Genomic DNA, 24,678 nt, shown 5'->3' on the forward strand with positions numbered 1-24,678 from the left:
ATGCTGACAATAAGTCAAGCTCTCATAGCCCTAATTGTGTCTTTTCTAATCATGCAGTTTCTGAAGCTGCGACAGGCAAGTAGACACCTTCCCCCTGGACCAATTCCTCTGCCCGTTGTTGGAAACTTGTTGCAGCTGCATTTTCACCTTCATCGTGATTTCCTCATGAAGGTTAGTATTTTCAGATACTCTTTAATTAATAGGCTCATAGCCAAGTTATCAGACCAGCTACTGGACAGGAGAGAGGTTTCTTTTAGCATGGGATGCAGCATACTTCTGCAAAAACTGGTGGTCCCAGGAATGTAACAGCACTGGGAGTGGAATTTCTGTGTTGGGGTAAGAAATGACTATAGTAATTCCATGGTTCAGGGTTTCTGCTGGTCACCTGCAGGGCCACAAAAGGAACTTTTTCCCTCCTGAAGGCTGTATTAGTTTCTGCTGCCTTCGTCTGAAGGATTGGCCATTAGCCTTAGACAGAAGTGAGCATTTTGACTGGAGAGTACTGCTGTTGTTGGTGTTTAGAAATCTCTCTGGTACCTGCCTGGAAGATCTTCCTCTTCCACTCAGAGTTAAGCCAGTTGTTATATTTGGAGTCAGAGCAGACTTTCCCCCTTCCTGCCAAGTCAGATTGGAAGGACTTTGGGGTTTTCCTGCCTTCTCCTTGTGTGAGATATAGCCAAGTTCCTATTTATCTCATAACTTCTCTACCGCTGCAGGAGCCAGGCATTGGCAGTGCCCTTGTCTGCTCTGCTTTTTACCTGTGGCACGGTGTAGAATTTTGTTTCCCCAAACTGCCTTGGGACTGTGGGGTGTGTAGGGGGCAGAGGTGGAAGGATGAATTTTAGTATCTCTTGGATAAGTGCAAGGATAAGTAGCTTGAGAGACCCCTCTCAGTCCCATGTTTTTAAAAAGCATTCAGTTTAGAAGAGGGACTTTCAAAGACCTCAGTTTTAACTATTAGAGTGGATTTTCTAGGCTGGTCACCATAGGGTTGCTTAGAAGAATGCACTGAACATGTATACATGTTTGTGGTATTTAAATGGCTAAAAAAAAACCAAAACAACCCCCCAAACCCTTGATTTTGTTCAAAACAAAATCTCTGGCTAGAGCACTCTAAGTGGAAGTGGGAGGGTGGATCTGAACCCTTCAGGCAGAAATGGGAACTTAACCCAGGTCTTCCACATCTTGAGAGAGTGCTCTAATCACTAGAGCTGTGTGAGGCTTCGGACCGCGCTTCAGATCTGGACAAGATTCGGACACTTCAGACACCAAAGCAGCATGTCTGGATCGAAGCGCTGGCTTCTTTAGACTTTCCAAACCACTTTGGAAAAGCTTTGGAGCTGCTTCAGAGATCCGGCCATAGGGTATAATGGGGAATCAATGAAATATCTATAACTTTAATGTTTTTGTCTGATTTGGATGAAACTTGCTGGGATGGTAGCCTCTGCTGAGAGCATGAAGCCTGCCAAGTTTCAAGAAGATAGATGCAGGGGTTTGGGGGGAACTGCACACCAAATTCTTGAAAGCAAAACTCAAGTCATGTGTACGTGTTACACCACAGGGGGATAAAAACTGCAGAGGTGGTAGCCCCTGCTCAGGTGATGAAGCCTACCACCCCTGCAAGTTTCATCGAAATCAGACAAAAAACAGCAAAGTTATAGGTATTTCATTGATTCCCCTTTATACCCTATGGCCAGATCTTTGAGGCAGCTCCAAAGCTTTGGAGCCGCTTCGGCCGAATTGAAGTAGGAAACCAATCTGGAGCTCTGGATCAGATCACTGGCATCCAAAGCGGCCAGATCCGAAGCTGAATTGAATAGCTGCCTATTTGCACAGGCCTACTAATCACAGGGCTCTTGTGTTAACAAACGTTCACCCCTTGATCACTACAGTTAGTTTTATTAGACTAACCCTGGAAACAAAAACCTTCCAGAGATAAGTAAGGTCAAGTTGTTCCTGTGAACAGTTCCAGGACCCCGAAGCTGGCAGTTTTCATGGTGCTGGGGTCTGAGAGGTGTGCAGTTTTTAAAGGCAGTTCTCTTAGGCCAGGCCTTTGGCCTGCTCCCTTCCCTGCACTCCTCCCTGGGAGCACAAAGAGTGGGAAACTGCCAAGAAACACAGAGGGATCCTCCTGCACAGAGGATGTCTGGTTGTCATGCAGCGGGTATTGTGAAGGGGCCGTGCCAGGGAGGGGAGAAAGGGCTGGCTGAAACACAGAGCTGTAGTGATGGTGGGCAAGCAGAAGAGCTCTCGTGATAAAAGCTGCCCAGCATGCATGAGAACAGCTCTGATGCCATGGAGAGGTGGAAGGGGAAGCACCGCATGGTAGCCAGTAGTAAACAGGCTGCTGGAATGGACTCCCAAGGGAGGTGGTGCTCTCTCTTACCTTGGGGGTCTTCAAGAGGAGGCTGGACAGATATTTGGCTGGGGTGTTATGACCCAGCACATGTTCCTGCCTAGGGCAGGGGGGTCAGACCTGATGATCTGTTTTGGTTCCTTCTGACCCTAAGCACTATGATACTATGAAACAGAATGAGCAGTCAGCCCTGAAACCACAGCAGGGTCTGAGAGTAGGTCAAGTTGTCCAACTGTTACATAAAAAAGGGAGCATTTCTCCAGCCACAGCTCCCTCCTGACTGGTAAATAAGAGCAGGCTCAGTACTGGCTGGCTTGGTACGGGAGTACGTCACCTGTGCTTTACTGGTGCTGATTATTCTACAGCTGGCAAAAATTCATGGTGACATCTTCACTTTGTGGTTTGGATGGACCCCCATCATTGTCCTGAATGGATTTCATGCAGTGAAAGACGGTCTGACTGCTCACCCTGAGGAAGTTTCTGGGCGAGCAGTGAGTATGTTCTTCAGAGTGATAGAAAAAGGAAAAGGTGAGATGTTCTTGGCACAGAAATTGCATGGAAGTGCTAGCTTCTCATTTCATGTGGCTACTCCCATATTTTGTGACCACTGTCTCATGTACAGTAATGGCAGATTGCTATGAAGAACTAGTGATGTAAGCAGGTTGCTTGAAAAGAAAGTAGGGAGAAAACAGTCCCTGTGTTCAAGTGAGGAGGGAAATCCCGAGAAATAATAATCCATAAGAAATTTGTCAGCAGTTCTCACTGGGCCAAAGACAGAGGTGATGTACTGAAGTAGTGGGGATGGTGGTCCAGATATGAGAAATGGTTGTGATCACTACAGCCTCCCTTTGCCCCAAACACATTGCCTGGGACCCCACTGTGGCACAGCCAGGGTACTCTCACACCTCCAGAGCTGTCCTTCACACACAAACCTTTCTCTGCCATCCATAGCTTGACCACAGAGAAGAAGCTGAGGTTTGCCAGCTCCTTGGTCCAGTGCACCTCTGCTCCATTGTCCCAGTGCCAGCCTTACCAGCCCCTTGCAGAGGAGATTTTGCCTGCATGAGGAATCATACCCTGTCTGGCTTGTGTAAGATATTATAGGTCTCAGTGAAGAATGGCTTGCATTCTAAAGCTTGTCTAACTCTACCCCAACTATGCAGTTGCTCCAGTAAGAGATCTCACCCTAAGAAATCCTTGCCTCTTGTACAATTCCTGGACACCACAGCTGCAACATCACTCTATCACTACATATTGGAAGAGACAGATACACAAAGAAAATGATAAGAACTGGATATGATCTTACTCTAACTTGCACCACCCTTTAGTATGCAACTGTTGGCTCTGACTAGGGCCCAGTTTTCTGCAAGTAGCTTGTTAGCTCGCACTATGCAGCTTCCATCAGCTGGGAGACTAAGGGCCTTGTTATACAGTAATTTTGGGTGGCTTCTGGAACTCTTAACCCCTGGATTGTCAGCACATTAACACCTTAATATAGTTTGAAGTATTTATTATTCTGCTCAAAGTGATGCCACTCCAGGGCAGGATTATCTCTTGATCTGCAAAACCCAGCTTTCCATTAAGATGTGGCCACTCCCCACAGATGTGCTGCCCAACTTGAAGGTGTGACTGCTCCAAACTCCAGACTAGCACTAAACTGATCAACATTTGTGCATCTCACAGCATAAGGTGTAACAAGATCCTAAATCACCCAATGCCAGGGATCCTTAGACAAAAACTTACTCCTGTGGCAACTCTTTAAGTACTCAACCTTATCTCCTTACCTCTGCAGCTTATTTCCTCTGCCAGATGTGCAGCTGCTTGAGAGGTCAGGTGTCATTCCTGATCCAATTATATCTAGGAAATACTTACATCCTTTCAGATGGCTAGCTCATTAATCCAATGTCCTAAGCAACCAATTTTTCGAAAGAGCTCTAGTCAGTTATTTTTTCCAAAAGCCTTTCATTAGATTTCTTCACAGCTAACACTTCTCCCCTTGGACATATAAACCACCATTATATCAGCGAGGCCTTGGCTCAGGTGTGTACCTACCCACTTGTCTGGCCAATATGCATGGACATAACAAATGGCAAATAGATTCTCAGTGACTGATTACTCCTTGGATGTGGGAGTAGTATTCTCTGGAAAATAACATGCTACTGAATCATTACCATATTGCCCAATCCCACTCACGTGGGGAATCCAGCATTTCTTTGAACATTATTCTAGTTGTTAATATTCTCCTTGTTGAAATACGTGCTGTATTTCTAATGTGATCTCATCTGATTTCAGCTTCCAGCCATTGGTTGCTCTTATATCTTTCTCTGCTAAATTAAAGAACCCATTAGTACCTGGCATTTCCCGTTTGGAAAATAACTCTAATAAATTATTCCAGGATTCATTAAATGATGGTCTTTCAGTGATATGTGTAATATTCATCAGTGTGACAGAGAACTGGTTCTTGGTGGCCTCAGGTATTATCTTTTCAAATGGCCGCACCTGGAAACAACAGAGACGCTTTGGGGTGATGACTTTACGCCACCTGGGAATGGGGAAGAAAGGCCTGGAGTACTGGGTACAAGAGGAGGCACATCATCTGCTGCAGCATTTTGCGAGTATGAAAGGTATGTATGTCACTGCTATGAAATGAGTCCTTGGGTTCCTTTTTTATGCAAACTCATTGATCCTACTCTGATCTCACATGGCTTCTGTCCCAGAGTGGAGCATTTACAGATCTTGGAGCCCTATAGCTGACCCCAAGAAATGGCATGGCAATGCAGAGTGTTTAGTCCTGTAGTTCAGTACTGACCTGAGAAACTTTCTCTCTCCAAGCTATTGGTAAAACCATTGGAGTTAAGAGCTATAATTAGGGGTGGAAAGAAGTTTAAGTGCCAGATAGTCATCTTCAGTAACATGCATTCCTTTCTATTTAGTGTTCATCCATAAGATATATAGGTATCCTAGTATGCTTACTAACACTGAGCCTTTGTTTGTCTCAGTACCATTTACAGCATGTCTACACAACCACCAGGTCATGCCAGAGTGCACAGTTCACCTGCTTCATGCATACCAAATCCTGAAATGGTTGTAATGGAGTTGTTTTGAGGGAGCACTTAGATGTATGCCAAGAGAGGGAGAGCTTATTGACATGCATCCAGTGCTGATATAAGGTAGCTATATTACATTCATTTCAGGGTTAAGTATAGACCAGAAGCACTTAATCTAACAGCACCATTTACACAATGAAGCAATTTGCACAAGGTGATGCAGCTGTAGGGCTTGAGACAGCTCCACCAAGCCCATATATACAGTAAATGCTTATGACTCTGCTGACCAGAGAAGAGCTTTGCCACCTGTTGGGAAAATAGGGAAGGGGAAACTGTGTGGGGTTTATTTACAGCATTACCCTTCATATTGACATTCTTCCAACTTGCAGAAGTAGGAAGCTAAGTCTCATCTTCATTACAAGATTTTACCATGTTCAAACACAGCTTTGAGCCACTGAGGTGGATAACACAATGCTAAGCATGATATAGTGGTCATTGTAGACCAGAATAAATTGTGTCCAGCACTGTACCAATTAAATCTAGTCTAGTCTCAAGACTTAGATGCTATAGGTCGAGGGACTGTGGACAATGATAGACTAAAAGTTCTGTTATGGCCTAGAATGGGGCTTTTCTAAGTGCCTGGGGGTCACACCCAACACAGGACATACTTCCACGGATTTCCTGCCATGCCATGCAGGAGTCCTGTCCCCTGCAAGCCACAGGCCTCTTGAGCTCTGAGGGCCAAGCTGTCCCCAGGGGCAGGCACAGGAAGCTGAAGTCAGAGAAGGAAAGGGGGGCCCAGGGACCCTAACAGCAGCTGGAGCAGGGGTGGGAGTAGTGCTCAGGTTGGAGCCTTCAGGCCAAAACTTAACTCATCACAAACTGCATGTGGTTTGTAGGTCATTAGTTTGACAGCTCTGGGCTAGGATGAAGCGCCTATTTTCGTAAAAGAATGCTACCAGATTTTGCCAGTGGTTATGGGATTAGACTTGTGCATGTAAACAATTCATTTATATTTGGTCTACTGTTTGGGCATAAGATGGTTTTCTTGACATCCATTATTTTATCAGTGGGTATGTGATTCGTCATTGTAACTCTGAGCACTTCACTGAAAGGGATCTGTTAAGTTTTTCTTACTGAGGATTCTGTCATCATCTCCCGTACCACCTCTAAACTACAGGGTTCTCCTTGTGTGTGTGTGTGTGTGTGTGTGTGTTTCTACTCAGTGAAGTTCTCTCCTTCTGACCATTTATACTCATCCTTTGCTTTCTATCTTTGAACCAATTCCTGTAATCCTCTATCTAATTTCATTAAGAGCCTCTGATGGTGGGACCTTGTCAAAAACTTCAGAAGTCCAAATATAATATGTCAACTGGATTGCCCTGATCCACTTGCTACCTGACAAAATACTCTAGTAGATTGGTGAGGTGTGATGTCCCTTTGACAAAGCCATGTTGATTCCTCCCCAGCAAGTCATGTTCATCCATGTGCTGAACAATCTTTTTCTAAATTATGATTTCTACCAGTTTTCCAGGACTAGACTCCCTGGTCTGTGGTTCCCTGTGTCCCCTCTCGAACATTTTTTAATATGGGAGTCCCATTGGCAGCCCTCCAGCCCTCTGGTACTGAGGCTGTTTTTAGTGATAAGTTGCACACTACAGTCAGGAGTCCAGCAATCTCAAACCTGAGTTCCTTCAGGACTCTAGGGTGAATGCCATCAGGTCCTGGTGATTTGCTGCTCTTCAGTTTATCAATTTCCTCTACCACATCAACTACTGAAACCTCATTTTCAGACAGCTTCACTGACTTGTCCCTAGAGTGGACTGGATCTGGTGAGGGAATCTCCCTAATATCTTCCACAGTGAAGACAGATGCAAAGAATGCATTTAGTTTCTAAGCAATGGCCCAACTGACTCCCTGCTGGGCCTTTGGCATCTAGAATCATAGAATCATAGAAAAGGTTGGAAGGGACCTCAGGAGGTCACATCTAGTCCCACCCCCTGCTCAAAGCTGGACCAGCCCCAACTACATCTCAGCCAAGGTTTTGTCTAGCCAGGTTTTCAAAACCTCCAAGGATGAAACTTCCACCACCTCTCTGGGTATCCTGTTCCAGTGTTTTACTACTCTCCTTGTAAGAAAATTCTTCCTAATATCCAACCTAAACTTCCCTTGCTGCAACTTGAGACTCTTGCTCCTTGTTCTGTCGTCTGCCCCCACTGGGAACAGTTTAGTTCCTTCCTCTTTTGAACCCCCCTGCAGGTAGTTAATGATTGCTATTAAGTCCCCTCTCAGTCTCTTCTTTTCTAGTCTAAATAAGCCCAGTTCCCTCAGTCTTTCCTCACAAGTCATGTATCCCAGCCCATGAACCATTTTTGTTGCCTTCTGCTGGACTCATTCCAACTTGTTCACATCCTTTCTGTAGTGGGGGGGGTCCCAAAACTGAACACAGTACTCCAAATGTGGCCTCACCAGTGCTGAATATAGGGGAATAATCACTTCTCTTGCCCTACTGGCAACGTTCCTGCCAATGCAGCCCAGGATGCTGGTAGCCTTCTTGGCAACAAGGGCACACTGCTGGCTCATATTCAGCCACTTGTCCACTGTGACACCCAGGTCCTTTTCTGCAGAGCTGCTGCCCAGCCAGTCACCCCAGCTGGCACCAGTGCAGGGGATCATTCCATCCTAAGTGCAGGACTTTGCACTTGCCCTTCTTGAGCCTCATGAGATTTCTTTTGGCCCAATCCTCCAATTTGTCTAGATCACTCTGAATCCTAGCCCTCCCCTCCAGCATATCTATTAAATCCCACAGCTTCAGGTCATGGGTGAACTTGCTGAGGGTGCACTGCATCCCATCTTCCAGGTCGTTGATGAACACATTGAACAAAAACAGACCCTGGACCAACCCCTGGGGCACTCCACTGTATACTGGCTTTCAACTAGACATCGAGCCATTGATTACTACTCTCTGAGCCTGATGCTCCAGCAAGTTTGCTAATGTACTTAAAGAAACGTTTATTATGTCTCTAGCAAGTTTATTCTCAAATCTCTCTCATTACAGTTTTACATTTGCTTTGCTAGTGTTTATGCTCTTTTTTATTTTCTTCATTAGGATTTAATGTCCACTTTTTGAAAGAAGACTTTTTTCTGCTTGTTGCCTCTACAAAATTGCCATTAAACTCTGCTGGCTTGCTTTTGATCTGCTTTCCTTTTTTTTTGATTTTGAGTATGCATTTATTCTGCACCTCCAGTATGGTGTTCTTAAGCAGTGCCTATGCTGCCTGCAAGTTCCTCACCTCTTTAGGCCCCTTTTGACTTCCATATAACTAGCTGCTTCATTTTGCTGTAGTCTCCCTTTTTAAAGTTAATGGCTACTGTGGTAGATTTTCTTGTCTCCCCTCCTACATAGATAGGAAGGTTCCCAAAGGCCCTAATAAACCCAACTGCATTATGATGGCTATTCAGAGAGTGGCTCAGTACCACTCACCTTTTGCATCAAATCCTGTGTACTACTCAGGACTGGGGCAAGAATGGCCTTTCCTCTTGGAGTTTCCAGAACTATGTCAGGAAGCAGTCTTTTATAACATCAACAAATTTGGGCTGTGCATTCCAGCTTGATGTCAGACTGACCTTGCCTGTTTGTGGACAGTTGAAGTCCCCCATTATTACCACGTTTTATGCTGTTGCAGCCTCTCTCACCTCCCTTAGCATTTCTTACTTGCTGCTGCCATCCTGGTCTGGGGTGGGGGGGAGTCAATAGTATATCCCTAGATGTACTTTTTTACTATTGAAACCTGGGATTTCTATCCACAGAGATTCTATGGTGCATCTCTTACCAGCTGAAAAAATCTACCCGATTTGATACAATGCAGTCTTTGCTTTATAGTGCCAATCCCCCACCACTAAGACTTACCCTATCAGTCCTGTATAATTTGTATCCCATTGATTTTTCTCATTCCACCATGCTTCAGAGACACCTATTATGTTGATATTGTTATTTACAGCTAAGCATTCAAAGCCCCGCCATTTGATCTTAGACTTCTAGCATTAGTATAAAAGCATGCATACTTTTTATTGTTGCTTGGTTGATTACTTCCTTGTGATTTTTTACGCATTAAAGGTATTTGATTGTGCTTGTCCTCATTCTGTTTCTTATCCTCATTTTTTATAATTTCACCCTTGTAGGGGGTCTCAGTCAAAACTGTGCACTGCTGTGTACCTGTTGGCTTTCTCCTGGTTTTAGTTTAAAAGCTGCTCTGCCACTTGTTTAGTGTTATGTGCCACCAGTTTGGTACAATTTGGCTCAGGTGAAGACCATCCCTTCTGTACAGGCTTCCCTCTGTTCCAAAAGGTCCCCCAGTTCCTAACAAATCTAAGTCCTTCCTCCCCACACCACGGGCTCAGCCAGACGTTGAGACTGTATAGCTGGCCCTGTGCGCGGCAGTTTCAGAGAATGCTACCAGGGAGGTCCTGGACTTCAACCTCCTACCTAGCAGCCTAAATTTAGCTTCCAAGACTTCTCTGTTACCGGTACCCACATTGTTGGTACCCACAAGCACCGTGACCTCCAGCTGCTCCCCAGCCCTCCTTAGCAGCTTATCTACACATCTTGTGAGGTCTGCCGCCTTTGAACCAGTCAGGCAAGTCACCATGAGTGCTGACAGACCTGCAGGCCTTTGTCCTAGCTAGACTGCAGAGTGGGAGGGTGACATTCACTGAGAAAAGCAAATCCAAACGTATCCAATATTAAGCAGAAGAGGAGCAGCTGTGCCCCCTGATGCTTGCCTGTTGAGTCAGGGCAGGGATCGAGCCTGCCTGCAGCAGAAGAGCTGTTCCTTTTCCCCAGCCCCGTCCACCCCGCAGTGCTGCCTGCAGGAAGGGAGGGGGGAAAGGATGGGGAGTAAGCTAAGGACTGGGGTTTGCTCAGACTGAGCTGGAGGTGGGGGTGGAGGCTGAGGCAGGAGGGCTCCAATACACCCAACCCGCCTCCAGCTCAGGCCGGGCAAACGCCAGCCCAAAGCTTGCTCTCCCTCCCTTCCTGCGGATAGCCCTGGGGGCAAGGCTTGGCTGCATTGACCTAGCCCCAATCACAGGACAGATTAACACTAGGGAACATAAGTTCCCTAATGCACTCCAACGTAGAGTGCCTTTATCTGATCCCTCATTTGCTAAGAGTTAATTTGTCATGTTATCAGCCCCTTTAAAAGTGCTGTGCATGTGTGTCATAGCATGACTGTAGAGCACTTTCAAAGGGCCGATCACGCAATAAATGTAACTTCTTCCTGCACCCTATGTGGTCCTCTCAGATATCACAAACTCAGCTATCTATGTACCACCTGCCACCCCCTATCCTGTGGGGTTCCCCCCTTGGAGGAGTTTCCTCAGCACCAGAGGATGCTGTAACAAGAGCACTGGATAGACACCTTGGAAAAAATTAAAATCCAAGCACTTGAAGATTTCCCCCCTGGACTCTAGCCTCTGCCCCATATACCAGAAACATAATGGGATAGCCCTAGAGCTAAGAGTAATCTGTTTTAGCAATGCCTTTTTTCAAGAAAGCTTAATATTGGATTAATATTGCTTAATATTGAATATGTTTCGGTTTGCTTTTTAGTGAATGTCATCCTCCCACTCTGCAGTCCAGCTGCATTTGGTGAAGTGTTCACTATCTTCTCTCCCCAGTCAGGAGAGGAATTACATCAGGAAACATTCATACTGACAGCTTATTGTTGCACTTGTAGAAAAACCCCTGGATCCGTGTTTACCTCTCTTCCACTCAGTCTCAAATGTAATTTGTGCTGTGGTTTTTGGATATCGCTTCCCCAGTGAAGACAAAAACTTTCATCGATTGCTTAAAGCCACTGAGACGCTCTTCAGATTTACTGAGAGCCTCGGTCACCACGTGAGTAAAATACCTGTTGTCTTTTTTCTGAAATAGCAAATGAGAAAAGTAAATGCCAGATGTGATGACTAAGGACTCTAGACAGCACACCTGACAGCAAGCATGCAGACATGCATGGCCAAAGCAGCTCTGCAATAATGGCTGAAGCACTTAAAAACTGGCCCTCAGAACTGAGGAAGCACTTTGAAACATTACTTTTCTGAAGTGCCTGCATGCTCCGCCAGGCCTCCCGCATACAGCGTGGGGAGCGGAGCCGAAAGTCAACGAGTGCTCTCCTGTCCTGTGCACTCAGCTGCCCCCAGGATCCTTCCCGTGCTGAGGGGCATGTGAGATCCTGCTGTCCAGCCCCTGCCTGCAAAGCTGTGCTGCCGCAAGCTTCCGATTCTGCAGCAGGAGGCGGCAGGGGTCTGTGGAGTGCGGTATTCACAGAGAGCTTTTAATGCATGTCTATCCATGGCCTAAAACTCTTTTAGATGATGGGACTCATTAATAACGTCCTTCTCATTCTGTCTTGAACGGCTTCCAAAGGGCTCATCATGCCAGCCTCTACTGCTGGCTGGCCTCATTTTTAAACAGGCACCCTTGTGCTTTCTCTCATGCTCCTCCAGCTTGGGATGGACCTTTCATTAACACTGCAAGGCTGCCTCACTTGTCCACACCAAAGCCAGCACCAGCCCCCTTGCTGCCTCCTGCACTGGGACATCTCTACAGCCGGGGGTATGAGCAAAGGGGCAAGTCCCAGGGCAGCAGGAGGGAAAGGTGATTAAATAAAGTTGATTATATTGAGCTACTGGGAAAATTAGTTGTTAGTATATTCATTTTAAAAGTGATCTTTATTGTAATTATTAGATGAGTTTGCATATTTATGTAATTCATGGATATTATAAAAAAGGAACAGGAGTGGTTTTAAAATAATTCTTCTTTGCTGTCATGACTACAAAAAATGTGACAACTGATGGGGTGCTGATCCGCTAGGATCCCTTCCTGTTATTGTTAAGCTATGTCATCTCATTGTTGTCTTCTTAAGCTCCTCCATATGTAAGCTCCCTTTGCTCCTCCTCAGACTGTAAGATCTCTGGGATGGGGACTGGCTTTGTTCAGTGTTTACAGACCACCAAACAGAATGGAGGTCCTGGTCATGACTGGAGCACAGGTGTTATGGTAATACCAATACATAATTACGATAAATGTAATGGAGGTGGGGTAGGAAGTGTTACTGGCATAGACTGGGCTGAGGGTTAGTATGAAGATGTGAAGAAGGAAAGAAAAACAGAGAAAAGTGCTGGTTGACCTGTGATGAAATAGTGAAGAATGTCATACAAGGCAGTGATGAGACCGCATCTGGAGTACTCTGTATAGTTCTGGTCACTTATGCTCATGATCATAGGAAAGTAGGCCTGGAAGGGACCTGACAGGGTCATCTAGTCCCACCTTCTAATTAAGAGAGGATCAACCATGACTAAGCCATCTGAACAGGGGTCATCCCAAATAAACCATCCCAGATGCTTGGCTGGGATGGTTTATTTGGGATGACCCCTGTTCAAGGCAGGGATCATCCCAAATAAACCATCCCAGCCAAGCATCTGTCCAACCTGCTCTTGAAAATTTGCAAGGATGGAGATTCCATAATTTCTCTAGGTAGCTTGTTCCAATGCTTAACCAAGCACCCTCATAGTCAGAAAGTTCCTCCTCAATTCCAGCCTAAATTTCCCCTGCTGCAGCTTCAGACCGTTGCTCCTAGTTCTGTCCCCTACAGCCACAAATAAAAGCCCATTCCCATCCTCTCTGTAATCCCCCTTCAGGTATTTGAAGACTGTTATCAAATCCCACATTCCAACTCCTCTTCTCCAGACTAAATAACCTGAGTCCTTTCAACCTGTCCTCATAAATCGTGCTTTCCAGGCCCCTAATCACAGAGTACTCCAGGTGAGTCCTCCCCAGGGCTGAATAGGCAGAAAAATCACTTCTCTCAATTAGCAAGTGACACTCCAGTTAATACAGCCCAGGATGCTGTTGCCCTTTTTTGCAACAAGAGCGTGCTGTTGGCTTATGGTCCAACGTAACCCCCAGGTCCTTCTCTGCAGTATTGTAGCCTAGCCAGTCATTCCCCAGTCTGTATCTGTGCATGCAGTTATTATTGCATTATTTTTCTGACACAATACCAAATATGTACTCATTTATTCCACTACCAAAGTTTTTCTCTTGTATAATTCAGCCTTTAAACTGATCTTAAAAGATCCCAGTCCTGTCAAATGAATCATGGAATCTCCCATCTCTTTCTACCATAGCTGTATGAATTAGCTCCCCATATAATACACCATCTTCCAGGACCTCACAAGAAAGCCTTATCTGCCTATGATGTCCTAAATTCTTTTGCAAAGATGGAGATCACAAGGCATCTGGAGAGAGGGATACCGGATGAGCCACAGGATTTCATTGACTTCTACCTGGTTGAGATGGAAAAAGTAAGTGACTCTGCTACATGTTCATACATTAGTGGAGTTTAAGGCTGGGGGGACTATTAGTGCATCTTGTCTGTTGTCTCTTTCCAGATTTAGCAGTTACTTTTTTGTACGTAATGTTCTTATGCAGTAAGTCTTGCTTTATATACCTTACTGAGTGCAGAGAGTCAGTTGAAAATTACAAGCATCCCTTTCTGTGGAAATGGCAGACAAATATGTCTTTTAATTTGCATAATTTCTGGGGAAACTGGAAAGCTGGCAAGGACTTCCTCCAATAAAGTTGAACAATCTGGTCAGGTTATAGGTTTAGACTTGTCCGGGAGAGGAGTCTGGGGAGCAAAATCCAGTCTGTATCCAACTATAGGCAGCTGTAGGCTGTGGGGCCAGCCTCGAACTTCTGGGATGCCCTAACCAAGGATTGTGACAGTGCTGCAATTGTAAAAGAGGAAAAAAATGCAATTGCTATCTGTTTTGTATCAACAGTAGTATTATGTGTATGACATGGGAGATGACAGTGCTACCCAACGTGGTACTGAGTAGGTCTCCTCAAGTATTGTGTGCAGTTCTGGCCTTTACATTTTAAGAAGGATGTGGGCAAGTTCGAGAGCGTCCAGGAGGCTGGGGGGAGAGGAGGGGGTTCAACAAAAATAATAAAGTGGCTGGGAGACAAACTGTAGAGGCAAAGGCTGAGAGAACTTAGGTAAATTCATATTAGGGAAGAGACAATTAAGGGGGGGGACATGATTGCAGTCTTCAAATATTTGAAAGACTGCAAGAAAGGAGAGAAGGAACAACTTTTCTCCTAGCAGACAGCAGTAAAGCAGATTTAGAGTAGTTGTCAGGAAAAAAACAGTGAAGAAGTGGAACAGATTGCCCAGGGGAGTTGTGGAAGCTCTTTATTGGAGGTTTTCAAGAAGAGGTTGGATAACCACTGGTTGGGGGTGACTTAGGAATAGCATTCATGCATTCAAGTTGGGGGTTGGACCAAATGACCCTTGAGATCCCTGTAACAGGGTCCCCTTTGATCTCCATTACAAAGAAGGAAGGAAAAAAGTGGAAGGGCCCTTTAAGAGGGAGAAAAGAGATATGGAGACCCAGCCCTTGCAGGGATGTAAGGGAAAGACTCCAGCAGGAATGAGCAGAACAGCTTCAGGTGTGAGAGTGGAGCTGCAGGAGGAGGCTGGATCCAGAATACAGCCACCCAAGTAGGCTTAGGATAGGGCCAGAGCAGAGAGAAACCAGACTAAGGCTGGAGGGAAGCTGAGACTAGTGCAAGCTTATCAGAGGAGCTCTAGAGGCCTGAAGAAGGCTGGTGCTAGGTAACCCCCAGCTGAGACTGGGTGCATTGAGAGGAATGGAACAAGCCCCAGGCGGACTGATAGCAGACCAAAAAGACATTGGGATGATGGTGGAGAGGGTAGGAAGCTGCGTGCAAGGAGACCCAGATGGACCTCTGCTGTGAGAGTAACTGTACCCCTGTGAGCGAGGCCCTTGCCCAGTGACCCACTCACTGAAATAACATCGAGGCATGGCAGGTCAGTCGGGAGAGGAAGCTGAGTGGGAGGCCTGCTTTGGGGGAGGACCACAAGGACTAACCACAATGGAAAAGAAGGTACTGGCACACATACCCCATGACTCTGTGCGCGTAACTAGTGATACTTCATGAATAATACACCCCAATAAACATTATCAGAGAAGTACTTATTTATACCAAGAACATGAAAGTTTCAAAATGTATAAACCCATAGTCCAGTTCTTGAGATTAACCATTCGGTATAGCCAGAGGATGAACAACGGTAGGTGCCTGCTGTGTTATTTCCAAAACATTTCCCTCCATTACTGTTTTTAAAGAGGCTTTGTTTGGTTACGTTATGGGCAGTGCACAACGCAGTTGTGGAGTTGCACTCAACCCATTTCAACAGATTGTCCTAACTTGTGGGTTCTAATGTCAATGTTTGGCTTGTTATCTTGAGGCTAAAGATGGATCCAAGTCTGCATACGATGAAGACAACTTGGCTCATACTATAGTTGACCTTTTTCTGGCTGGGTCGGAGACCACAGCTACCACGCTGTACTGGAGCCTCCTCTACATGGTGGCCTATCTAGACATCCAAGGTGAGAGGGAGGGGACAAGGATGTTGTTCATGCATGACAGCAATCAATTCTGAACCTTTTACCTAGATGACTATAAGCTAAATGCAGGGACCTACAGTCAGAAGAGATGAATGGTATCAGGCTGTCATTCTCTGGATGCTTATTCTGGTTCTATTTAGCACTGTCAGACTGCTCAGCTCTGTACAAATGAGAAAGCATCAGGATATTTCATACGCTACAGGGCTGTAAGAACTCAAAGGGAATGTGGGAAGAAACCCTGTTCTTGTGCATAAACAGAAGAGCTGAATTCTGCCTAGTGCTGACATTTCTGCTGGACGTCCCTAGTGCCTGTGTGTCAGACTGCTGGCTACCTTCACTGAGCAAATGGATATATGTAAAGGATGAATGATTACAGAATGACTGTATTTACTCAGCTCTAAGTAGTGTTTTCCCCCCGTTCAACATGGGGAACAAAGCCCCTCATCTTAAATTCAAATACAAGCTGGGGGAAGATGAGAACAACTGTGGCTCCAACTCTGACCTCAAAGTTGGAGTTGGAGCACAGCTGTTGCCCTCACACCACCTACCCCCTGGAGTCCCTGCTCTCTGCACCTTTGGCCCTGCTACCACTTACCTTCTCTTTGCACCTCTGGATCCTGCTGGGACCCTACTGTGGCCTGGGGCAGAGAGCACAGAGCACAGCCACACTGTAGTGGCAGCAGCTCCAGTGCTAGCTCCAGGACCAGGGCTGAAGCTGCTGCCACCACAACAGCTTGATTGGACTGGGCCTGGAGGAAGTTTGAGCTCCATGCTCTGTCTTGAGCCAGAGTGGGGTACCAGCAGAAGCCAGAACTGCAAGGGGAACATAAATGGCAGGGAAGAGGGGTTAGGAGCAGACAGAAGGGGAGACAAGTACCTGGAGGTGCAGGAACCATGGGAAGGAGCAGACCTTGGGCTGCAGGGACAGGGAAGGAGGGGAGAGGGGGCAGATGCTGGGGGGATGGGGAACAGGTGGGAGGGGTACAAACATGGAGGCAGGAAGCAAGGGGTATAGGGATCACAGGGGGAGGTGTGGGGCATGCAGGCACTGGGGAAGGGGGCAAACAGTTAGCATGGGAAGTGGTGGGAGGCCAGGCAGCAAGGGGCAGAGATCAGGCAACTTGACTCCTCTGCTGCCTGTCCCACCACCCTCCACTGCAGTGGTGGTGGTACAGGGGGAGGGGTGAATGAATTTAAGATGACCCTTCAAAAAGTTGATTCTAGACAAGGAAAATTAAAATAAATTGATAATGTTTCCACGTTTAGAATCTAATTATTGTTTAAAGGACTTATCTGAGCCTCTAACCTCAGTGGAAGGATCAAGCTGTAATTGGGTCTTTTGTCTGGGCCATCTAATATGCCCTTACTCTGCCTTGAGTTTACAAAGGATTTCATAGAGTAATGATCTCAACTGCCGAACCATAGGAACTAGGCAGGTATAGCCCTGCCTCAGCAATGTATTGGGGGATAGTGAGTGAGGCTCCAAAGCCTGTGCCCTGGGGCTGCTCCAGCCAGTGTGCAGTGAACCAGTCCCCCAGCTGCAGCAGCCTGAACCCACACAGCTACAGCAGCACCCACAACAATAGCAGCTGCCACCCAAGTGCACAGGGCTAAGGCATGTAAGACTCCACTTTCCCCAACCCCCAGCTCTTCGGTGGTTGGCATAATTTTCCTTCCCTTACCCAAGGCACTGAAAGTGCTTGCTACGCCTCTTTTAAAGTGATGCAATGTTGAGCAGAGCAGTGCCTAAATCTGGGTCTTGGTGACTGTCTCCAAGGAAATCAATGCCAAAGCCAGGATTTGATCTCAGGAGGGGCTGGCTTCTCTTCTGGCACTCGGGCCTTTGAACTACAGTGTTTCCCTCTGTCTACCTTTATTTATAGAAAATTAATAATTTCTATTTTAAATTGTTTTCTTGCCACTGTGATCATCCAAAAGGGAACTGACAGGGCCTCATGATAAATGTGCATGATTCAACATACCTGATATCATGATGTGCTTTTTCTATCTGTGAAAGTGCATGTCTCTCCTTAGAGAAAGTGCAGCAGGAGCTGGATGCTGTTCTGGGGTCTTCCCAATTAATCTGCTATGAGGATCGGAAGAAAATGCCCTACACAAATGCTGTGATTCATGAGATTCAGCGCTTCAGCAATATTATTCCAGTTGGATTACCCAGAGTCTGTGCGAAGAACACAATGTTGCTGGGCTTTCCCCTTGCCAAGGTAGACAGACTTTGTTTATTCACCCCATCACATCCTTAGGAAAGGGCACAGGCTTTCTCCCCCTTCCACCACTCCTCCTACCTCTGGGAAGTAATGCATTCAGAAAGTCCTATCAGTTCATGTTCCCAGGCACATTTGAAATGTCTCTGTGCGCTGAGTGCTCTTTCAAAGGCTGAGGTCACCTGTAAAACACCTGTTGCCGTCACTGAGGCATGGAGCCCCAGCAGCAATGGCATTGTGAAAGCCAGCTCCAGGAGCCTTGATTGGCTGGGCAATGGCCAGAAAGAAAAGGTTGTTGGCCAAAAGTTGACAGGAAGTCCCTGCCCCTGCTTCCTAAAGAATGCAGTGCAGAAGGGATGGCATGGGATTTTGCACCAAGCACTTGCTGCAGGGGCACCATAGCTTGGCAACTGTGGACTGAAGGAGAGGCTCAGAAAAGCGGCTTGCTTGTGTGGCTGCTGTGAGGTTGCACTGTAGGTGGGGATCAGCCTGAATCTAAAGGCAAGGGGTGCTCTGACTGGTACAGGAAAAAGGTGGCTTTGTACCGCACATAACTAATGCTGTGTGCTGTCTCTGCTATCCTTCTGTCAAGGTATCTGGCCTTACCCCAAAGTTAGCTCTCCACCTGTGGTTGATCTTGCTTTGTATACCTTGTGTTAACCCATGAAGTGCTGGTCCCTCTAGGATTTTACAGTTCACTGGCTAAGGCATGTGAGCTATCTTGCAAATAAAATTTACCTTCCTTACAAGTGAAGACCAAGCTGGAGCGACCAATGCTGGGGTGCACTGTGATTTATTACTTATCAGAGTGGTTTCTGAGTGAACTCCCACCTCGCCGTAGGTTGTAAAAGGCCTTCTCACCGCAGGGCAAAGCAGGAAGGCTTGCAATCAACTATCAGCAAAAGCAGCCTGTAGAAGGGTGAAGGCTGGCCCTCTCCTGCTGAGCACTGTCCTTCTTTGTGTTATGACTGTGAGCAGCAATCAGGCCTGCAGCCTTCAATCCAGGCCTTGGTCTGTCTACCCCAGCCCCCCACCCTGCTCCTATTTCCAAAAGCTGGATGAGGTCTGTCCAAAGCCTCTACCAGTAGCCAAGTCACCACCCACTCACTGAAGCATACCTGAGTGCCCGGCTCCTGCCATTTGACCCGTCATTCTCTTCCTATATCTGTTCTGGATGAGGAAGAGAAAGTGTCCAGGCAGCAGGACTCTTTCTGACCTAAGACTGTACCTCTGGTAACACTGCCTGCTTTCTGAGCTCCTGGTTTCTTGACTCGGCTCGCTTGTACACTTAGCCCTGATCGACTGTCTGAGCTGCCTGAGTTGCTACTGGGTCCTAACATTCTTTGGGGTCTTGTCTTCCCCCTTCTTTAGTGTGTAGGGCTTATAAACCCCATTACAGACCTGTCTCCAGGAAGTAGCAAGAGTGTTGTTTGTGGAAGACCCTCTTCGTCCTTCACAGGTGACAATGTCCATGGGTTTGTGTCTAGCCACTGACCAGTGCTCTGCTAAGTACAAGAAGGACTGCGGGCTGAGGTACCATTCTCTCATACCACCAGCAGTATTCCTCCTCCCTTCAGGCACTTCAGTGGAGTGGGATCTGTGACTAATTTGAAATGGGTACCCAGGTGATAGTAAACTCAGGTCTACTTGACAACCAGACTTTCCTTCTTCATTTTTGCACACGTTTGTTCCCTGGGAAATGGTTTCCAACTAAGATAAAGTTCTGGGTGGTCTTTGTTCTCATTCCTCTGTAATACAGCAAACTAAATGGTAATGTCAGAAGAACTGACCTTAAGGATGAATGTTTTGTGAAATCAGGTGTCTGTATTATTAGTTACATACATTGTGCTGCTTCTTTGTTTTGGAAGGCTGCTCAACACTTCAGAATCTCTTAAGAATTAGCTAAACCACGTTTCTAGGCTGGAGAACTGGGCTACAAATTTTCTATAATATCCTGCAATGCCTAGGAAGTACCATATTTGCCTCTTGGTCATAGAAGTGGTGCAGTTCTTCAGGGCTTGTACCTGGTCTACCAGTGGTTTGATATGCCTGTGTCCTAAAAGATATACCTGATGGCACATTTCATGAGGTTTCATGAGTTAATGTTATTCCTTACAGTGTAAGACTTCTGCTACAGAGTTGAGACCATCTCCCTAATATTAATTGAAAATACAGGCATACCTTGTTTTATTGCACTTGGCTTTATTGCGCTTCGCAGATATTGCGCTTTTACAAATTGAAGGTTTGTGGCAACCCTGCGTCGGGCAAGTCTATCGGCACCATTTTTCCATTGGCGCCATTCGGCTCAGATGATGGTTAGCATTTTTTAGCAATAAAGCATTTTTTAATTAAGGTATGTACATTGTTTTTTAGACATAATGCTATTGCACACTTAATAGACTACAGTATAGTGTAAACATAACTGTTATATGCACTGGGAAACCAAAAAATGTGTGTGACTCGCTTTATTGCGATATTCGCTTTATTCTGGTGGTCTGGAACCGAATCTGCAATATCTCCGAGGTATGCCTGTATTGACATCAAGATAAGCAGCCATATGTTCTAATGGGGGTGAAGAAGTCTATTCATTAGTCATTCAAACTGAGGCCAAAGTGCATAGCCCTAAATTCAAAAAGGCCCCACATGGTCCAGAATAGGAGACTGGGGCTAAGAGATTTGCCACTATCCTTTTGTAAAACCAGATGTGGAGATGTATTTTAGCTGCCCCAAAAACAAATTATTCTACTCATGGCAGAGGCTATGCATCAGATATTGATATGGCAATCACTTAAAGGCCATGCAATATCTCATTAAACCATTAGGTTTAGAGTCAAGTGCCAGAGGGCTTTGCCATTCACTATCCAGTTCTACAGTGATGCCCATTCTTTATTTTCCTTCACCTATTTTTAACCACATGCTATAGGTTCCTTGGGGAAATGCTGTACATTCCCACAAACTATCTTTCCCACTGCTATCCTCTTCATGATGGAATACCAGGTGTATCTGTCAAAGCTGCCCCAAAGGAAGTTCTTAAGCTCTTTTACTAGTCATATGGCTTGTGCTTGTTGTTGGCTGGACAAATGTTCTCTCAGTAACACCAATATATCTCAAAGGATCATCTTTGTAGGGTCTGCCAGCTGAATGGCAATGCACCACTCAGAGGTTGAAGCACTTTGCTTCTAGTAATCAAGAGGAAAGGAAGTTATTGATTTCATGTTGAAATCCCCTCTTCCTCAAGGAGGTTGTTCCCCTAACAAACTTATTGCTTCAATGCCTTGAAAAGTTTGGCCCTCCCAGACTATGGAAATTGTTCTTCTACTGGTTCCTTTCAGATCTGCTCCCATTAATCATATTTTTTCAACCTAGGCTCTGAAAATGAGGCCAGTCCCAAAGAATCAAGACCCAGAAAGATGATCTTTGGCAACCTCCATGAGCATTTGCAATTTCATTCACTTTGGTCTTATCCGCAAATCCGCATAAATCCAATTAATTAATGAAGATGTTAAGCAATCCTGGACCCAGGACATACTCCTGGGAAACCTCACTTAAACACTGTCCCAAGTAAACATTGAGGCATGATGGTCCAAGCAGCTACGGTTCCACCTTCTTGTACTTTCATATAATTTGTATTTTCTTAGTTTGTTAATAAGAATATGGAAAATAGTGTCCTAAGCTTTGCTGACATCAAGGTATATTGCATACACTCCTGCCCCCCCATCCACAAGCTTGTCACCTTATTGTAGAAGGAAATTAGATTGGTCAGGCCTGATCTGCTCTTTTCTATTTGCTCTATATTTGTCTCACTGAAAATAAATGGGAACTGAAATTTGTTTAAATCAATTAAATGTCTTATGTGCCTGCTTCTCCCAGATGGGAAGAGATGCGGAGACAAAACTGAATCAGTGGTTTCCTCCTTGCAGGGCACCACCATTTTCCCTAATATAGGTTCTGTCCTGTATGACCCTGAGCAATGGGAGACCCCTCGCCAATTCAACCCTGGTCACTTCCTGGATAAGGATGGAAACTTTGTGAACCAGAAAGCCTTTCTGCCATTTTCAGCAGGTAAACCCAGACAAAGCAAACTCTTCTTTGTGGATTAGATGGGGAGGGTGGGAGCTTGGGTATATATCGAATGTCTGTGGGCAGTGTATATTAAATCGCTGATCCCAGGAATGACCATGTGGACCAGGATGCTCAGAATGGCTGTTTTGTCATAGTGCTTTTCAAGCTTTCCCAAGACCTTGTTAGAGACAGCTGTATCTCTTAATCCTAATATCTGTCCCACAGAATTAAAAATTAATTTGGAAAAACTACTGAGTAATGCAGATGCTGACTAGCTTTGCTCCCATGGGAAACCTTGTGATAATTAAAAAGGGCGAAACAGGTCTAGCAAGAGAACAAGTTTGTTAATTTGCTTTAAAAACTACGAAAGGCAAAGCATAAGGAAAGAGCCACAACATCAGTACTATGGATAAGGTGAATTGTAACCAGCATGGATCCATTACTTCCTATGACATCAGAGAAGGCTGTGTTTAACAATTATTTGGACCCTCCATTTCCTGAGTGCTAGTGACACGACTGTGGAGATGGTTATGTGGAAGTGGCTGTTGGGCTCCTCTGTTTGTCTTGTACAGTCAAAAGGAAAAAGACCTACTGCTAAATGCATATAAAAGTAATAAGGATCCACTGAATCTGAGAGGTACATTTGGAAAGAGTTTGCAAACAGTTTTGCAAGTACTTTCATAGATTTCGTAGATTTTTAGGGTCGGAAAGGACCTCAGTAGATCATCAAGTCCGACCCCCTACCCTGGGCAGGAAAGAGCACTATGGTCAGACAATCCCAGCCAGGTGCTTGTCTAATCTCCTCTTAAAGACCCCCAGGGTAGGGAAGAGCACCACCTCCCCTGGAAGCCCATTCCAGATTTTGGCAAGCCTCCCTATAAAGAAATTTTTCCTAATGTCTAATCTAACTCTGCTCTCTGTCAGTTTATGGCTGTTGTTCCTAGTAACCCCAAGGGGTGCCCTGGTAAACACAGTGTCCCCTATTCCTTGCTCCCCCCTTCCCTGATGGATTTGTAGATGGCCTCAAGATCCCCTCTCAGCCTTCTTTTGCAGAGGCTGAAGAGATTCAGGTCCCTCAATCTCTCATAGGATTTTACCTGCAGGCCTTTAACCATATGAGTAGTAGTTGAAGTTTTAGATCATGAAGATCTAAGACCTCAGCATCTTCTACAGTACAGCCCACAGAGCCCTATTATCTGGCCCCCACTGCCCTGGGGTCTCAGTTGACTCACAGGCTGTTGTTGTACATGCTGGGTGGCCGCATGCCTGGCACCTGCTCTGGCCATTCCAGAATCATGTGTCTGCCCCTTGCCAGATCCAGTGTGTCCTGGAGCAGCCGGCACATGGACCACAGCCCCAGAGCATCTGGCATGGCCCCAGAGTGGGTGCTGCAGGCCAGCACGTGTAGAGCAGCCCCAGAATAACCTGTGCAGGTGCCAAAACACATACAGTATCTGCTCCAGCCACTCCAGGAAAGGCGCAGGATCTGATGTAGGACAGACTTGTAGGATCTGCTGAAGTGGGACTTGTGTGTCCAGCCACTCCAGGACATACATGGCATATAGTGCCCACTCTAGGACACATGCTGGATCCAACATGTGGGGCCAGTCTGTGGGCCTGTTCTGGCCTGCAGACTGACCAGACATCCCTGTCCTACAAGGAGAATACAAGGAGTACAGGAGCCTAAAGGAATTCCTGTAAGTTCATTTTTTAGAGAAATGTTTGGTTCTTATGTTGTGAAGATGAATTCACAACACAAAGGAACATCTAATCTCCTGTAACCTTGAATGTGATCTTTCAGACACAGCTTTTCAGCATTCACCTGTGTCTTTTAGACACCATGTTACAGAAGCTTTAGCTACATTAGTCCCAAGGAAGGCTTGCCAAAATTAGCAGAAATTCTCTTGCTTTATCATTAAATGATGAGGCTGGAAGGGAGCTCAAAGGTCATTTAGTCCAAAGCCCTGTACCAAAGAAAGAGGCCAGACAGGCATCTGGCAGAAACACTCAATAATCGAGATTCCACACCTTCCCAATGCCGCTTGTTCCATTGCTTTACTGTTTTCAGGATAAAAATGGTAACCCAGTTGCTTCTCATGTCAGTGATCTGTGGGGATCTGAACCACTTGGATATTTACTGCCCTCCCTCTCTCTCCCTGCTGCAGGACACCGTGTGTGTTTGGGCGAGCTGCTGGCAAGAACTGAGCTCTTCATTTTCTTCTCTAACCTGCTGCGGGCGTTCACATTCAGGCTGCCAGAGGGAGTGAAGCAAGTCAATATTGAGCCCATTCTTGCAGGCACGTGGCAGCCCCATCCATACGGGATTTGTGCAGTTCCTCGCTAGTCTGCAGCACGTCACAGATGAAGGGCTGGTGTGCGAAATAACCATGTCTGGGGCTGAGAATTTCCTTCAAGTATTAACCTTTTTTTCCCCTGATGCTTGTGCCAGTGTATCCCATTGACAGAAAGTCTCTTACATTACTAAACCATAGGAATG

General features: G+C 45.9%; 1 protein-coding gene across 1 annotated transcript; it reads left to right on the plus strand.

Moving 5' to 3' along the window:
* LOC149863201 (cytochrome P450 2J4-like) lies at positions 1–24,604 on the plus strand. The gene is made up of 9 exons (XM_090051183.1): positions 1–171; positions 2,722–2,884; positions 4,831–4,980; positions 11,142–11,302; positions 13,591–13,767; positions 15,738–15,879; positions 17,932–18,119; positions 22,040–22,181; positions 24,347–24,604. Exons 1-9 carry the CDS (start codon positions 1–3, stop codon positions 24,523–24,525), a joined length of 1,473 nt encoding a protein of 490 aa, XP_089907309.1. The 3' UTR covers positions 24,526–24,604.
* The last annotated feature ends 74 nt before the right edge of the window (positions 24,605–24,678 follow it).

The sequence above is a fragment of the Crocodylus siamensis genome, chromosome 6, assembly GCF_052110815.1.
Source record: "Crocodylus siamensis isolate JL-2025a chromosome 6, ASM5211081v1, whole genome shotgun sequence".
NCBI lineage: Eukaryota > Metazoa > Chordata > Crocodylia > Crocodylidae > Crocodylus > Crocodylus siamensis.

What these genes read in the sequence shown, in the direction of transcription:
- LOC149863201 (XM_090051183.1), top strand. Translation starts at nt 1, where the DNA reads ATGCTGACAATAAGTCAAGCTCTCATAGCCCTAATTGTGTCTTTTCTA. An exon ending in ATCGTGATTTCCTCATGAAG is followed by an intron (nt 172 to 2,721) that starts GTTAGTATTTTC and finishes ATTATTCTACAG; the next exon opens with CTGGCAAAAATTCATGGTGA. An exon ending in CTTTCTGCCATTTTCAGCAG is followed by an intron (nt 22,182 to 24,346) that starts GTAAACCCAGAC and finishes TCCCTGCTGCAG; the next exon opens with GACACCGTGTGTGTTTGGGC.